This window comes from Guillardia theta (genome assembly GCF_000315625.1).
Source record: "Guillardia theta CCMP2712 unplaced genomic scaffold GUITHscaffold_143, whole genome shotgun sequence".
Taxonomy (NCBI): domain Eukaryota; class Cryptophyceae; order Pyrenomonadales; family Geminigeraceae; genus Guillardia; species Guillardia theta.
In genome coordinates, this window is record NW_005434531.1 from 141,229 (window position 1) to 156,752 (window position 15,524).

The 15,524-nt window shown below is 53.4% G+C and overlaps 5 protein-coding genes across 5 annotated transcripts in view; 1 reads left to right on the forward strand and 4 right to left on the reverse strand.

The window, feature by feature from the left end:
* Positions 1 to 2,256: 2,256 nt before the first annotated feature.
* GUITHDRAFT_80458 (hypothetical protein) lies at positions 2,257 to 2,526 on the reverse strand (the record flags this gene model as incomplete). The annotated part of the gene is made up of 1 exon (XM_005821477.1): positions 2,257 to 2,526. A coding segment is annotated over one exon (270 nt), but the record flags the coding sequence as incomplete, so codon positions are not given.
* A 1,674-nt stretch (positions 2,527 to 4,200) lies between these two features.
* GUITHDRAFT_166188 (hypothetical protein) lies at positions 4,201 to 4,990 on the reverse strand. The gene is made up of 2 exons (XM_005821478.1): positions 4,573 to 4,990; positions 4,201 to 4,365 (listed from the first exon to the last, which is right to left on the reverse strand). Exons 1-2 carry the CDS (start codon positions 4,968 to 4,970, stop codon positions 4,281 to 4,283), a joined length of 483 nt encoding a protein of 160 aa, XP_005821535.1. The 5' UTR covers positions 4,971 to 4,990; the 3' UTR covers positions 4,201 to 4,280.
* Positions 4,991 to 5,588: 598 nt separating this feature from the next.
* Positions 5,589 to 10,016, forward strand: UBA1-1 (UBA1-like protein, ubiquitin activating enzyme; the record flags this gene model as incomplete). The annotated part of the gene is made up of 21 exons (XM_005821479.1): positions 5,589 to 5,671; positions 6,032 to 6,080; positions 6,127 to 6,209; positions 6,258 to 6,392; positions 6,445 to 6,533; positions 6,579 to 6,687; positions 6,733 to 6,865; positions 6,912 to 7,009; positions 7,059 to 8,111; positions 8,157 to 8,264; positions 8,316 to 8,369; positions 8,422 to 8,551; positions 8,597 to 8,691; positions 8,741 to 8,812; positions 8,848 to 8,953; positions 9,006 to 9,106; positions 9,156 to 9,269; positions 9,314 to 9,424; positions 9,469 to 9,543; positions 9,621 to 9,724; positions 9,831 to 10,016. Coding segments are annotated over 21 exons (3,038 nt in total), but the record flags the coding sequence as incomplete, so codon positions are not given.
* GUITHDRAFT_155712 (phosphoenolpyruvate carboxykinase) lies at positions 9,980 to 11,819 on the reverse strand. Its single transcript, XM_005821480.1, has one exon. It carries the CDS (start codon positions 11,812 to 11,814, stop codon positions 10,096 to 10,098), a length of 1,719 nt encoding a protein of 572 aa, XP_005821537.1. The 5' UTR covers positions 11,815 to 11,819; the 3' UTR covers positions 9,980 to 10,095.
* A 1,895-nt stretch (positions 11,820 to 13,714) lies between these two features.
* The window catches only part of GUITHDRAFT_98053 (hypothetical protein), a 6,793-nt gene continuing 4,983 nt past the window's right edge, over positions 13,715 to 15,524 (reverse strand). The window contains exons 12-17 of the mRNA XM_005821481.1: positions 15,435 to 15,494; positions 15,187 to 15,267; positions 14,839 to 14,892; positions 14,512 to 14,613; positions 14,129 to 14,263; positions 13,715 to 13,900 (exon numbers count right to left, since the gene is read on the reverse strand). Of these exons, the coding sequence (XP_005821538.1) occupies positions 13,751 to 13,900; positions 14,129 to 14,263; positions 14,512 to 14,613; positions 14,839 to 14,892; positions 15,187 to 15,267; positions 15,435 to 15,494 (582 nt within the window). The 3' untranslated portion in view covers positions 13,715 to 13,750. The remainder of the gene's footprint in view (positions 13,901 to 14,128; positions 14,264 to 14,511; positions 14,614 to 14,838; positions 14,893 to 15,186; positions 15,268 to 15,434; positions 15,495 to 15,524) is intronic.

Here is a 15,524-nt window from a genome sequence, read left to right on the forward strand (position 1 = left end):
GGAGGAGGAGGAGGAGGAGGATGAATGACCTGGGATGCATTGGAGGCCTGCGGAGGGTCAGAGGAGCTGGAGGGGAATGGAAACGAGTCACCTTAGAAGCCTTGGAGATGTTTGACAACTTTGACGCTTGCGAGGACACAGACTCCTGAGAACCCGTCAAATACAACTCTCCTGCTCCTCCTGCTCCTCCTGCTCCTCCTGTATCCATCGCGCTCCTCCACTTCCTTCTCTGACCTTATCCTCCTTTCTCCCCGACTTGTTCCCCTGTCTCGTTCTACCACCGCACCCTCCTTCCTCCTCCACCTCCCCTCTGCTACTGCCTTGCCCTCTCCCTCCTCTCACCGATACGGATGCCCTGCTCTGAGAGCGCAACTCATCGAAGTCCTCCAGCATCTCCTTCTCTTCCTCCTCCCGTCTCTCCTCCTCCTCGCGTGCATCTGCGTTGTCGAACAGCTCCACCATCCTCCTCCTCGCTGCGTTTCTTGCTCCGTGTCCTCTGAACACTCGCTGGATCGTCATCGCAGCCTGCCAGCGCCCGTCATACCTGCTACATGCTCCTTCCAACCCTACCTGCTCCTCTTCTGGGGTGGACTGCTCCTCCTCCTCTTCCTGCTGGAACAAGCATCAGTATCCCTCTCCTCTCCTCTCCTCTCCTCTCCCCCTCCCCAATTTCTCCCTCTCCTCCCCGTTTGTTTCCTGCCTCCTCCTCCTCTTCTCCTCCTCCTCCTCCTCCTGCTGCTTCTGTTCTCCTCCTCCTCCTCCTGCTCTGTTCTCCTCCTCCTCCTGTTCTCCTGTTCCTCCTCCTGCTTCTGTTCTCCTGCTCCTCCTCCATACCGGCATTGAATCCAGGAGCTCTTGCAAGTAGACCTGCACCCTCCCCCGCTCCCTGTGTCCTCTCCACACCCTCTGCACCGTCATCGCTGAGAAATGCATCGCTCGGCTGCTCGTGACCGCGTACCGGCTCCTCACCTCCTCCTCCTCCTCCTCCCGCGGCATCTTCTTCACTTCCTTCCTTGCCGCATGGCCCCGCATGACCCTCTGCAGGCAGACAGCAGCTTCGTGCTCCTCTGCCCTCCTCACCAGCTCCTTCCTCGCCCGATGCCCACGGAAAACTTTCTGCACCCTCAGCGCCGCTGCGCTGGCGCCCACGTCCATAGTGAGGAGGCGGTACCTCCTCCTCCCCCGATGACCATGGAAGACTCGTTGGATCTGAATGGCGGCAAACTCCTCCGCCAGGCTCTGCCGCAGCCTCGCTCGCTCCATGTGCCCTCGGTACGTCGCCTGCAGCCGCAGGGCCGACCGCGTCTGGCGGATCAGGAGGAAGCCTTGCCTCCTCCCCACGTGGCCCCTGTACACTGACTGCAGCTTCTGCGCACACGCCTCCTCCCACTCCAGCAGCCTCATCATCGCTACCACCTGCCGGTGGTGGACGGCGAACCTCCTCGATATGTGCCCCCTGTAGACAGCCTGCAGCCGGTTGGCCGCGTGCTGCCTGCGAACGACGAGCATGTCGAGCCTCGAGATGTGCCCTCGGTAGACGGACTGGATCTTACACGCAAGGAAGTTCATCCTTCTGAACCTCGTCAGCTCTCGCCCCCAGTGTCCTCGGAGGACGGACTGGATCCTCATAGCCGCTTCGAACTCGATCTCCGACATCTGAAGCTCCCGCTCAGCGTTCGCCTCCAGTCGAGCCAGGTGGCCCCTGTACACAGCCTGCAGCTTGTTAGCTGCCATGATGATCCGATCGATCGCTCGTTGTTTCTTCTTCCCTCGATAGACGTTCCTCCCGAGATGCCCTCGGTAAACAGCTTGCAACTTAGTCACAGCAAACTCATCCAGCTCCAGCGCCTGGTACATCTCCTCCTCCTTCGCCATCCTCCTACCCACATGCCCGCGCCACACGGCCTGCAGCTTCGTCGCTGATCGTCGCCTCCACTCCCTCCTCCACTCCTCTCGTCGCTTCGCGATGCTCCTCCGCACCAGATGCGCTCGGTAGGTTGCCTGGATCCTCGTCGAGCTGAACTTCTCCAGCTCCTCCCACTGCTTGATGCTCTCCTCCCGTATCTTGAGGCGAACAAGATGCCCACGGTAGACCGCCTGAATGTCTGCAGCCGCGTCATCCAGCCTCTTCTTGCCCAGCAGCCTCCTGAAGTATCTTCTCGCGTACATGCTCCTGACCGCGCACTGCAGCAGGATTGCGGACGAGTTCACCTTCACGGCTGCTCGGTTGTCGATGAGGATCTTCTTGAGCTTCATGAACAAGGAGCGGTAGTACTCGTCGAGAGGATGCTCCCACGAGCTCACCCCCGACACGCTGTTGTAGTAGAACACGTTGCCGTTGGCGTCCGTGTGCTCCGACCATCCCTCTGGCAGAGCAGCACACAGCGCCTCCTCCGCGATCCACAGCAGGTTCACGTCTCCAATAGGGTCCATGCCGATGTAGCGCGCGTAGTCGACGATCTCCTGTGCTGTTGGACCTCCCCGCTCCTGCGCATCGATAGGGCTGGAATGTTGGAAGTTCGGCATGGGAGGTGGACCCCCGCCGTGCCCCCTCACAGATCGGGTCATGTTGCTGGGGGGTCGATTGGCAGCAGCAGGGTCCCTTCCCCCATGTGCGATGATGCTAGACACCCTCTCGTCCACGACCGAACCTATCATCCCTTTACCCATGGACGTAGCGCCGAATGTCGGATTCGAAATCGATTGTCCTAGACTTTGCCTGTTCGTCATGGCGCCGCCTCCGTTCGTTCTCATCATCTTTGCGGTTGTGGAAGCTGTTGTTGTTGCGTACTTACGATAAATGTCGGTGATCTGTCAAGTCCTGATATTCCAACTTAGGTTTGTTGTACTCAGCCTTCTGAGTTGAGTCTAGCAGTCCCAAGGACGCAACGAGCAGCAGGCTGCCTAGCAGTGAAGCGTCTCAGCTCTTCCCTGATCCTGCTGTGGCGGCTCCCACTCTTTCTCCGATGTGCCTCCTCCTCCTCCTCCTCGCATCAGCTAGACGGCACGTTGACCGCTGGCAGGCCGTTGGCAGTTGACTAATCAGAAATTTCCGTTAAAAACCGTTGTTTTTCTTTCTCACCGGTGCTTGCTTGCTCCAAACTACCGGTTCTTGAATTTCCTGGATCAAAGTTCAAAGGTTTCAAAATTATGCTACTTAAATTCAAGATTAATCTGTGAAAATTTGTATTTTATCTGTTTCCAACCCTAGTTTCACTCCACCCGTACTTCCTCCCATTAGTACCCCCTTCTTTCCCCGCCTTGACACTCCATTATAACCCCCCCTGCACTCCCGTAACTCCGAAAATCCTGCCATCACGTGCAGCCATGGCACGACGGCGAAGCTGCAACATGCCATGACCGCGATGATCGGTTTGATGGAGCGATCTAACGAACTCTCTGCCATGGGAGCTACATGGCACGACAGGATGAGTTAGGTCGCTGCATGTCCTCTAGGACTGGCTCGGGGGAATGACTGTTATCGCCTCCATCACCTCGATCAGTTCAAGCTCTCAAGCAGCCTGGCTGGTGGGGCCGTTCGAGAAACGCAAACTTGGTCAGTCAGTACTTTCAACAAACGTCATCGAGGCATAATGCACATAGAGAAGCTTCCGCCTGCATGAAGGTTTGTATCCCACCCCCCTGCGTCTTTTTATGTTTTGTGTCCTCCGACCATGGACTACAAACTTGGGTGTTGAGAAACGGCAATTCGTTGCTGAATATGTTCTACACCTATGAAATACCATGGAAGAATAAGTTATTGTTCACTTTGGGTGCATGGATTGAGTTCGGACCGCTGTTCTCATGTCCGGTGAAAATTCATGCAATGGTGAACGGTACATGATATATATGTTTTATGATCTCTTCTCCTCCCCCATTCTACTTCGAATCCTTGCTTTTGCCTGACATTCGCTTTCCCAGATTCATCTACTGGATCGACCTCTTAATCCTGTTCATCCCATGTTATTGAGAAACTCGATCTGGGAGCTCTCAGCCTGTCACGAGAGATTCTCTTATCATGGATTCGGCTCTTCTTTGCCAGAATGTTCTGATTGCCGAGATCAACCATTATCGAGATCAGCTCACACCATTGTAAATAACTGTCGCTTTTGTAAATGATTGTCATCGTTCACATCTTGTTTCCTTGTGACGTTCGAATTCTTTCCATGTAAATCTGCGTATTCTTTCATGTAGCTTTTGTAGAATAGATTGAAAATTCATTGCAATAAACTATACAGTTTCCAACAAAATTGATTATCACCATCATATGTTCACTTGATCTAAAATTTCCCGAAGGCTGCAGGGGGGAGCATTGAATTCGACTGCATATCAACTGCATGGCCTTTACACGAAGCTGCCGGATACCTGATTGCAAACAAGTTAGCAAACATCAAAGCTTATCATCGTGAAGTTGCTGGATTATGTGAAAACCAAACCAAGAATCTTCTTCATGATAAGATGATAGAGATATCCTCGTAGGCACCCATTTATCGGACCACACGCACAACAACAGAGAGCAGGGCAATTGTTGCAGACGTCGAATCAAACATGCAGAGGATGGGAATGACTCACGGGTAGGAACAGTCGACTCTCTTGCCAAATTTGGTGTTGGAGCTGTAGTCGTTGAGAATCTCAGCCCTTAACTTCTTCATCTGCTCGGCAATCTTTGCCTTCTGAGCATCTGTAAGGACCTTTCTCTTGCGTCCTTTGGTAGCTTCACCACTCAAATCAGTGTTGGTATCTAAGAAGGTGTTGCTGTGCAAGTTGCTTCCATCATGACGAGCTCGTGCCTTTTGGAACTTGGAGAGGAACCTGTGCTTGATGAGGGGGTCGGTGACATCTTCAACCAGTCCAGTCGATGCTTCTCGATGACTCGACCATAAGATCATCAGCAGAGCAGCTATCATCATCACCAGTCCTGTCATAGCCGCCGCCGCTGCTGCCGCTCGATGTCTCCCCGACATCGACATAGCGGCGGCTTTTGAGCTCTAGGGAAAATGTTTAGTCATGTGAAGAATTCAAGTTCACCTCAACCACCATCTATGAAATTTTGAAGGCAGTAAATACATATTAGCCATTTTGGTTCTGCCCCGGGTTTTGAGGTTTTGTTGGATATGATGGCGATGATTCACAATATGAGACATCTCGGGATAGATATGGGGGGTGGGGGTGCAGTCACCATTATGATTACCGGTTATTTCTATATATAAATAGTAGGTGGGGGTGATTAGTTCAGATGGGTAGTGCCTGTTTGAACTGAAAGCTTTTGGACAGGTGGCGGGAGCTCAAAATTACACGATGATGGTAGGGTAGTTTAGAAAGGTTGGTAGGGGTACTCCAACATCTGATAATGGGTGCGTTCTCCAGGGGTAGTTCTTCACTCGTGGGGTACTCTCAAATCACCCCTTCGTTTATGATACTTGTCCTGGTATATAGATAGGTAGGGTAATGAAAAATTTGGTTTTGGGTGGGTGGAGGTGAGAATCGTATTTTCTGTGTGGGTGGGTAAGTTTACATGACAATGTCAAGGTGGGGTGGTAATATTGGAGGGGTATAGCTGCAGGGGAGGGGTGGAACGAGAGGATCGGGCATGGAAGCGATGGAGATCGACGAAGCGCTCTACAGCAGACAGCTGTACGTGCTCGGCCATGAGGCCATGCGACGAATGCAGGTATGTACACAATGATAGAGGAGAAGGAGGACGAGGAGGACGAGGAGGACGAGGAGGAAGAGTTGAATTTCTCTCTTTTGAATTTCTCTCTCGGCAAAATAGCGAAGGAAATAGTGACTTTCACAGGGCGTTGCTGTCACAAACTTGTACCACTAGCTAGCGCAGGCAGGGATTCACACTTGATTTTGGGTGAGAGGGAGAGTAGATGGAGGATAAAATTTGATGCATGACCGGAAATATCCGATCCTTTGTGGTCATCGCAAAGTATCATGTGGAAGTGAAATGAAAGATTCTTGGATACACCTTGAAGAGACAATATATATATACCGCAAGATAACTTCTCCTCACTTGAACTCGCAGGCCAGCAACATTCTTTTGTCTGGGTGCAAGGGTTTGGGTGTAGAGATAGGTAACCTCATCAAGTTGGTTTTTTATGATTGCTGACATGAAAGCAGGCAAGAATCTGGCTCTTGCTGGAGTCAAATCGCTCTCCCTCTATGACCCGAACCCAGTGGAACTAGCTGATCTTTCATCTCAGGTGCAGTAAAAGTGTATCCGGTGTCCCGAAACTGATTATGTGCTCCAGTTTTACTTCACCGAGGAGGACGTAGGCAAGAATCGAGCTGAAGTGTCTGCAGCTCGTTTGCGTGATCTGAACCCCTACGTGAGCATCGAGGTGTGCAAGGCAGAGCTTGACAAGGACTGTCTCAAGCAATTCAAGGTAGGGACTTCTTCTCCACTTGTACACAAGTACATCATGATAGCCTTCACAGGTTGTGGTTCTGTCAGACTGCTCGTTCGAGCGTGCCCTGCAAATCAATGACATTTGTCATGACATCGGCGTCCAATTTCTGTTTGCCCAGTACGTCTTCGGCTTGCACGATGATCGCATGTTGACTTCCTACAGGTCGAAGGGTGTATTTGGAAACGTATTTGTGGACTTTGGAAAGGATTTCACTGTGTTTGATACTAACGGAGAAGAGCCTACATCAGCGATGATTTCTGCGATCTCATCGGTAGGGATACTGAGCCCTCGGAATTCTACTGACTCTTGCACGCAGGAGAATCCTGGTGTTGTCACTACCTTGGATGAAGCCAGACATGGGTTGGAGAGTGGGGACCACGTCACTTTTACCGAGATCCAGGGCATGACAGAGTTGAATGGTTGTGAACCGATTCGCATCGAAGTCACAGGTTGTTCTCGTGCGCGAGATCTGGAGGGTGCTGACATGAGGGAAAGGACCCTATACTTTCACGATTGGCGACACCAGCAAATTCTCGCCCTACACCACTGGGGGATACGTGAAGCAAGTGAAAATGCCTCAGAAAGTTTCGTTTGTAAGCAACCTGCAGCATGTTTTGATCTGTACTTGACAGTTTTGTTCAGAAATCTATGCGCGAATCTCTTGTGGAGCCTGAATTCGTCCCTTCTGATTTTGCCAAAATGGACAAGCAGGAGCAAATTATGCTTGGGTTTTATGCTTTGGATGAGTTCGCCAAGCAAAAGGGCGAAGCTCCACGTCCTGGCAACATGGAACATGCGAAGGAGGTGATCAAGCTTGCCAAAGAGTTGAGCTCCAAGCACAACAACCTTGTGTCGGAATTCGATGAGAAGCTGCTCACTCAAATGTCGCTGAATGCCAGGGGAGATCTCTCGCCGATGGCGGCAGTTCTCGGAGGCATCGTTGCGCAGGAAGCATTGAAGGCATGTTCTGGAAAGTTCATGCCGATCAAGCAATGGTTTGTGTACGATGTCATCGAGGCTTTACCGGAGGATTACTTGCCAGAGGACGAAGTGAAAGCTCAGGGATCACGATATGACGGTCAGATAGCAGTCTTCGGGAAGACTTTCCAGGATAAGATTACGAACTTGAACTACTTTCTTGTCGGTGCAGGTGCGATTGGATGTGAGATGCTGAAGAACTGGGCGATGATGGGCTTGGCTAGCGCTCCAAAAGGCTGCATCCACATTACCGATATGGACACGATTGAGAAGTCGAATCTGAACAGACAATTCTTGTTCAGGGCTACAGATATCCAGAAGCTCAAGTCGACGACTGCAGCCGAGGCAGTGACCCGAATGAACAAAGATCTGAACATCAAGTGCTACTCCACCCGTGTTGGCCCAGACACCGAAGAGTTGTTCGATGATGCCTTCTTCGAAAGCCTCGACGGCGTTTGCAATGCCCTTGACAACGTTCAGGCCCGTCTCTATGTCGATCAAAGATGTATATATTATCAGAAACCACTCCTTGAATCTGGAACCTTGGGAACCAAGGGGAATGTGCAAGTGGTAGTTCCCAACCTAACGGAGTCCTACGGCTCTTCCAGAGACCCTCCTGAGAAGTCAATCCCGATTTGCACGCTCAAGAACTTTCCGAATGCGATCGAACATACAATCCAGTGGGCGAGAGACGAGTTCGAGGGTTTGTTCAAACAGGTCAGGGCGAGAGGGATTCTACGTGGTTCATGACGCTGCGTTCAGGCTGCAGAAGATGCTAATACCTACTTGAGCGACAGCGAGTACGTTTCCAAGTTGAAGAAACAGCCGGGAACAGGATTATCCACCCTCGAGATTCTTCGGGACAACTTGGTGTGTTGTGAACCCCGATTCTTCATGGAATGTTGATAGTGAATTTTGCAGGTTGCCAAGAAGCCAAAATCCATGACGGACTGCATTGTGTGGGCTAGATTGAAGGTGAATGACGATTTAAGTTTGCAGGACAAAGACGTTGAATTCTTTTGTACAGTTCGAAGAGCTCTTTGTAAATAATATTAAGCAATTGCTCTTCAACTTCCCTTTGGACATGGTGACGGCTGGTGGAACTCCTTTCTGGTCTGGACCAAAGCGTGCGCCCACGCCTCTGTCTTTCGATCAGGGTATGTGAGGCGCCTCTGCTCCGATGAAACTGAGAGTCTCTGCAGAGAATCAGCTCCACCTGGACTTCGTCATCGCAGCTGCGAACCTGAGGGCGGGAGTGTTCGGCATCGAAGGCACAAGGGACGTGGCTGCCATCAAGGTGAGCTGCATCTGCTCTGTCGGTCGTGAACCTTGTGAGACTTGTTCAGGCTGCTCTTGGCGATGTGATGGTGCCGGAGTTCACACCGCAGAAGGGTATCAAGATCCAGGTGAAGAAGGCGGTGAGGATGCGAGCGGATAGTGAAGAATCCTGCAGGTCAACGAGGCTGAGGCGCAATCAGACCAGAGTGCTCCACAAGATCTTGACGAGGCAGAGCTCAATCGCGTCATTTCGCAGCTGCCGAAACCAGAAGATCTCAAAGGTGGGTGGGAAGTGCGGAGAATGTTCTTGCCGACTGAGACGTCCGCGCGAAGGTCTCAAGTTGAACCCAATGGAGTTTGAGAAGGACGACGATACCAACTTCCACATCGACTTCATTACGGCCTGTTCGAACCTCAGGGCGACAAACTATAACGTTGACCTTGTGTGATCCAACTGAGAAGGTGTGAAGCTAGTTCTCGCAGATCACCAACGCCGACAAGCATCAGACCAAGTTCATCGCCGGCAAGATCATCCCTGCCATTGCAACGACTACTGCCATGGTCACTGGCTTCGTTTGCTTCGAGCTCTACAAGCTGGTAATTGCTTCTCGTCCACCACACTCTTGTGATGATCCTGGAAGGCTCGGGGAGTCAAGCTGGAGCAGTACAAGAATGCCTTTGCCAACCTTGCGCTCCCCCTCTTCACCTTCTCTGAACCGATCGCTGCTCCTGTCCGGAAGTTCAAGGATCAGGTAACGCGAGCTTGCCGTCTGTCTCTCCCTTACAGACCGTGCAGAGCTGGTCCCTCTGGTCTCGCATAGATATCGATCAAGGGGACATTTCTCTCCAAGAGTTTATCGACTTCTTCCAGGTCAGCCGTCCAGCCCATTGCCCCTCTACCTCATTTCCCCAGCTTTCCCTCTCTCTGCTGATTTGTAAGCCTTCCAGAAAAACATGGATTTGGAGGTTTCCATGATCTCTTGCGGAGTGTCGATCCTGTACAGCTCGTTCATGACAACAGGAAAGAAGAAGCAAGAGCGAATGCCAATGAAGTACGTCCTCTCCTCCTCCTCCTCCTCCTCCTCCCTCTCCGCTTCCCTCCCTCCTCCTCCCTCCTCCCTTCCTCTGCTTGACTTGTCCCTGACTGCTGTCAACTAGGATGAGCGAGCTCGCCAAGAGCATCGCCAAGATTGAGTTCGGGCCGAAGCAGAAGTACATGGTGCTAGAAGTGTGCTGCTCGGACGAGGACGGAGAGGATGTCGAGACTCCGTATGTGCGCTATAAGTTTCGATGAGGGGGAGGGCCAGTGCTCGTACAAGAGCTTTAATGAAGTTTAGATGGCTGAAGAGCTTGGGGGGGGCGGGGGCAGGGCAGGCAGAGGAGGATATGGTCATCTTGTCTTGCTCAGCCCTACCAGGACTTCTCAGGTGCTGCGGTCGCCGCCAGGCCCGAACCTGCTGAGCTGAGCCATGAAGGGATCGCTGGCAAACTGCTGCCAGTTAGCTTGATACATTCCCATCAGCTTGCGGCTCGTCGCCTCGTACTCCTCCTGGGAGGCCCAGGTGTTCCTCGGGTTCAGCACGTGCGCGTCGACGCCTGGAAGAGCGAGAGGGACGGAGAGCTGGAAGCAAGGATCGGGAGACGAGAAGGTCGCCTCCTCGATGGACCCGTCGAGGATTGCAGCCACGATCGCCCTCGTCGTGTTGATGTCCATGCGCCTGCCGGTCCCGTAGGAGCCGCCGGACCATCCGGTGTTGACAAGGAAGACTTGGCAGCCGTGCTGCTCGATCTTGCTGCGGAAGAGCTGTGCGTACACGCGGGCAGGAAGGGGCATGAAGGCACCCCCGAAGCAGATGGAGAAGGTTGGGGTCGGCTCAGTGATGCCCATCTCCGTCCCTGCCACCTTGGACGTGTAGCCGCAGACGAGGTGGTAGAGAGCCTGCTCGGTAGAGAGGCGAGAGACCGGAGGGAGCACCCCGAAGGCGTCGCACGTGAGGAAGATGACGTTGCGAGGAGGAGGAGCGGTGCCGCTGGGCTGGTAGTTGGGGATGTGCCACATGGGATAGCTTCCTCGCGTGTTCTCCGTCTTACTGATGTCCTTGTAGTCCGGCCGGCCGTGCTGATCCAGTACAATGTTCTCTAGGATAGCGTTCTCCTTGATCGCGGCATGAATCAGGGGCTCCTTGCTAGGGTCCAGGTCGATCATCTTGGCGTAGCATCCTCCCTCCAGGTTGAAGATCCCCTCCTCGTCCCAGCCGTGCTCGTCGTCTCCGATGAGGAAGCGGGTGGTGTCAGCCGAGAGCGTCGTCTTGCCCGTCCCGCTAAGCCCGAAGAAGATGGCCGTGTCTCCTCCCTTCCCCACCGTCGCAGAGCAGTGCATGGACATGATGTTCTGCAGGGGGAGGTAGTAGTTCATCATCGAGAAGGCTCCCTTCTTCATCTCTCCTGAGTACTCCGTCCCTGTGATGACCGACAGCCCGCGGTTCAGGTCGAGTGCGACGCAAGTCTCGCTCCGCAGCCCAGCCTCCTTCCATCCCTCGAACAGGTACCTGCTGTTGAGAATCGTGATGTCCGGCTTGAAGCTCGCAAGCTCCTCCTCTGTCGGGCGGATGAACATGTTGGTGCAGAAGTGGTGGTGCCATGCAAGCTCCGTCACCACCCGCACGGCCTTGCGGGAGGACCGGCTCGCCCCCACGAAGCCGTCGAAGACAAAAACTTCTTCCAGCCCGCAGAGTCTCTTAGCGCTTCCCTCCATGACCTTGTCGAACACTTCCTCCGTAATCCCTCTGTTGATGTCTCCCCATCCCACCTTGCTCGCGGCCTCTCCCGCGTTCACGATGTAGCGGTCCTTCGGGCAGCGTCCGGTGAACTTGCCCGTGTCGACCAGGAGAGCCTCGCTCTCTTGCACCAGCGATCCCTCCCCTCGAGCAAGGATCTTGGCTCTCACGTCCTCGAAGGACATGTTGCGGTGGCATCCTGGGTGGTCCAGGAAGTTGAACGGCACGGCTGGCTCCACTAACTTGGAGGTAGTGTAGGTGGCAAGCTTCAGGGTCTGCTCGACCACGTTGTCGCAACTTTCTTGGCGAACGTTGAACATGTTCTTGGTGTTGATGGTGAAGTCGTTGGATGTGGAGCTTGCCATGGCCTGTGCAGAAAGTTATATGCAGTCTTCCTGACAGCGAGGTGTGACAAATCACATTCACTCACAAACAGTCCTCACAGCACAAGTGAGTACGAATAGTTGCAGCTATGGCTCTGTGCATTCGGTTTCTTCCTTCACATCATCTACATCATAACACAGCTAGTGCTTGTTAATGCTGAGTCTGACCAGTAGGCGTGAGGGAGCAGGGATCACACGACAAAGAGTATAGTTGCAACATCGTACGAAGTGCAACCAAGAACGATGAGGATTTCCTAACCCAAAGTTGCTTGCTCATCAACATCATTTCATCGCTCTTCGACATGCTACCACTTCGAAACCATCTGAGACAGAGTTTGCATCATAACTTCCTTCCTCCTCCTCCTTCTCTCCCTCACTTTCTCGCGCCTCTGTTGAGCGCTCCCCGACAGTCTTATGTGGAGGGGGGAGGGGGAAATGGGGGTACGGCCCCGGTCAAAAAGGGGGGTGATGGAGTGGGGTGGTGGGGTGAGGTACAGGACCCTTCCTAGCCCAAGGTGTAAACGAGTGGGTACAACAGAAGGCTTCGTTAAAGTACCGGTACTTTTGAATAAAAAACGTCTAAAAAGTAGGGGTACTTTGAAGAAAGAGGCGCAAATTACAGGATGTAGAAGTTTAGGGGGGTATCGGCATGGTTAAAATCCGATGGGGTAGGGGTCACTACCCTAACCTATACAAAATGTGAGATATCCTGGGGTAGGGGTATCTGCTTTCCGCCCCTTGCGTGCAGTCCCTTTAAAATTATTTTCAATTTCTAAAATAATTTATGAGCATCTAAAAATACTCCTTCGGTACTGATAATATTATATGTATGAAATAAATATACTTAATAAGATTACATTATTTTACATTTCGCCTTTGAGGAAGGGGAAGGGTCGGGGCGCAGGGGGCTAATTGTACTGAAATTTTGATCACCAGCCAATCTCATCCCAAATTCTTGTCTTTACTATCAATAACTGCTAAATTGTTTTATACAAGGGACAGCCAGTACCAGGAGTTGGAGGTCGCCCCCTGCAGTAAAAAATAAAAATAACACCTTTTCGTTAAAGTCGTTTGTGAACAAGATATTGTTCGTTTATTTTAAAACACATAAACCCCAAAAATTGAAAACCCTACACTTCGTTTACGACCGAACGTACGGCGGGCGAACAGCTTACCCTCATCCCCGCTATGTCCCACTTGACTTCGAGCCGCGGCCCGGCCCGTCGGAACTTCGGAAGCAGCCCGGCCGGGCCCCGGGACTGCAGACTCAGAGCCGACTGCCACAGCACCAGGCTAACCTTCACCGTCACGTGCTGTCCTCAGACGGTCCGTCTCAGTCCGGCGCGGAACTTCCGTACCGTACCGTGGCAGCCTGAGTCACTCACGGAACTTCGGGCCGTCCGATTTGGCATCATCGTCCGACATTAAACGGTTGACCGCCGGCGCTGGCAGCTGAGCCGCGGCCGTTGCGGCGGTGCCACCCGGTGATGGAACGGCATGAAGCAACGTCTGCCGAGTCCGATCCGATCAGCCGCCGGCCGGACTGCCGTACGACGGTAGCAGCGCCGGAAGGCCCGCAGCTTCAGAAGTTCGGATGAGTCACGAGTCTGAGTCGCATCATGATGTGGCAGCCCGGGTAGCCACCGGCGGCCACCAGCGCCGGGGCCCGCGGCTGGCGGTCGCTGCCACTCCGGGAGCCTCGGAGTCACACCAAGTAGTCGGAACTTGCTGCTGGTAAGTTGATTCATAGAGAGTCATTGTTGAAGATGATCATATCCTCTCTTCTCTTCTCCTCTCTTCTGAAGTCTCCTCCCTCCCTCCCTCCCTCCGCTCCCAGGGAGCCGCTTGGAGTCCCTCCCTCCCTCCCTCCCAGCCTTCGATTCATGATCCTTTCCTTCTCTTACTCTACACCTGACGATTACAGACAGGCTATGTCCCTCCCGAACACTCTGGACTTCATCCAGTCGAAGAGGACGAGGACGCGGTTTCTGAACGCCACTTGCTTGGTGAGGTACACGCTCCTCCACAAGATCCAGCCTGCTAGGCCGGACTGTTTGGAGAGTCTCAACTGAGAGCAGAGGTCAGGAGATGGCGAGACTGAGGAATGAGGTGAGGAGGAGGAAGGTGGGAGGGGAAGGGGAAGAGAGGAAGGGGAGATCAGGAGGAGGAGCAGTAGCGGAATAAGGGAATTGAGGAGGAGGAGGAGGAGGAGGAGAAGGGAGATTAGGAGGAGAAAGAAGGGGTGAGGAAACGGGGGGATGGAAAGGGGACGAGTAAAGGAGGAGTGGAGGCTTACAAGCTGAGTTCCTGTCTTGTGAGGGGAGTCCATGCCAACCTCGACCTGAGCGATGGCGCTTCTTCCTCCCACATACGCCAGCAAGCCGAGGGACAGGAACTGAAAGGGCCGCACAAACACCCTGTGCTCGTCAATCTGCATGCTCGTCAGGCATCTTGTGAGGGAAGGAAAAGTAGAGGAGGAGGGGGAGGAGCAGGAGCAGGAGAAGGAGAAGGAGCAGCAGGGGGACGAAGGAGAACGAGGAGGACGGAGGAGGAGTTCGAGGACGAGGAAGACGAGGACGACGAGGAAATGGGGAGGGGAAAGCTGGAGGACTGGGAGGAGGGGAAGGAAAAGGGGGGCGGGGAGGGAAGGAGAAGAGGAGTGGTTGGTAGAAATATTACAATCGTCTTCGCAAGCTCATCCCCGTCTCTTGCTCTTGCTCGTAGGGACAGTGCCAGTGCTGCCCCGTACGTCTGCTCGGGCAGGAAGCCTTTGTCGGGCCCCTGACACGATTTTCCGTCAGTTGCAGCGTGTCGAGGGAGGTGGAAAGACAGGGAGGAAGAAGGAAGGGAAGTGGAAGTGCGAAGGGGAAGGAGCAGGGGTAGGAGCAGGAGCAGGAGCAGGAGCAGGGGTAGGAGCAGGAGCAGGAGCAGGAGCAGGAGCAGGAGCAGGGGTAGGAGCAGGAGCAGGAGCAGGAGCAGGAGCGGAAGCAGAAGCAAGAGCAGAACCCTGAATTGACGGTTGAAAATTCTCGCAAGATAAGCTCCCTGTTGGGCTGCGACCTGTCAATGTGCAATGAGATGACGTGACTGACTCTCGCCTATCGCCCCTTCTCGTCCTCCCACCTTCCTCTTCCTCCTTCTCCTCCACTCTCTCATTGTCCTCCCACCTTCCCCTTCCTCCTCCCTCTCCACTCTCTCCTCCTCCCTTCATCATCCTTGTCATCATCGTCCTAGTCCTCATCCTCTTCCTTCCCCCTCTCTCCCCCATTCCTGTTCGTTCCTCCATATCGTTGATCTCTTCTTCATCACTTCTTCCCCCCGTCCCCTCCTCTCCCTCCTTCAGGTCTCAGTTACCTGCGCTGTCTGCGGGAGGACAACTGACTCTGACTCAGAGCAATCTCCGAGGGCGAAGACCGACCCATCATTGATGCCCACCTGATTATGCTGTCAAGGCTAGAGAGCGGAGAGGGAGGAGGGAGGAGGGAGGAGGGAGGAGGGAGGAGGAGGAAGGGAGGAACAAGTAGCGAAGGAGGAGGAGCGAGGAGGAAAGGGAGGAGAAAACATGAATGAAAGGGAGAGGCATGACGAGGAGAAAGTCTTACAACACGCAGCCAGTCATCAGTAACGATTCGTCCCCGCTTGTCTTGCTTCCAGGGTTGATTCTAAAACCAAGCCATGTGAATCTTCCCTCC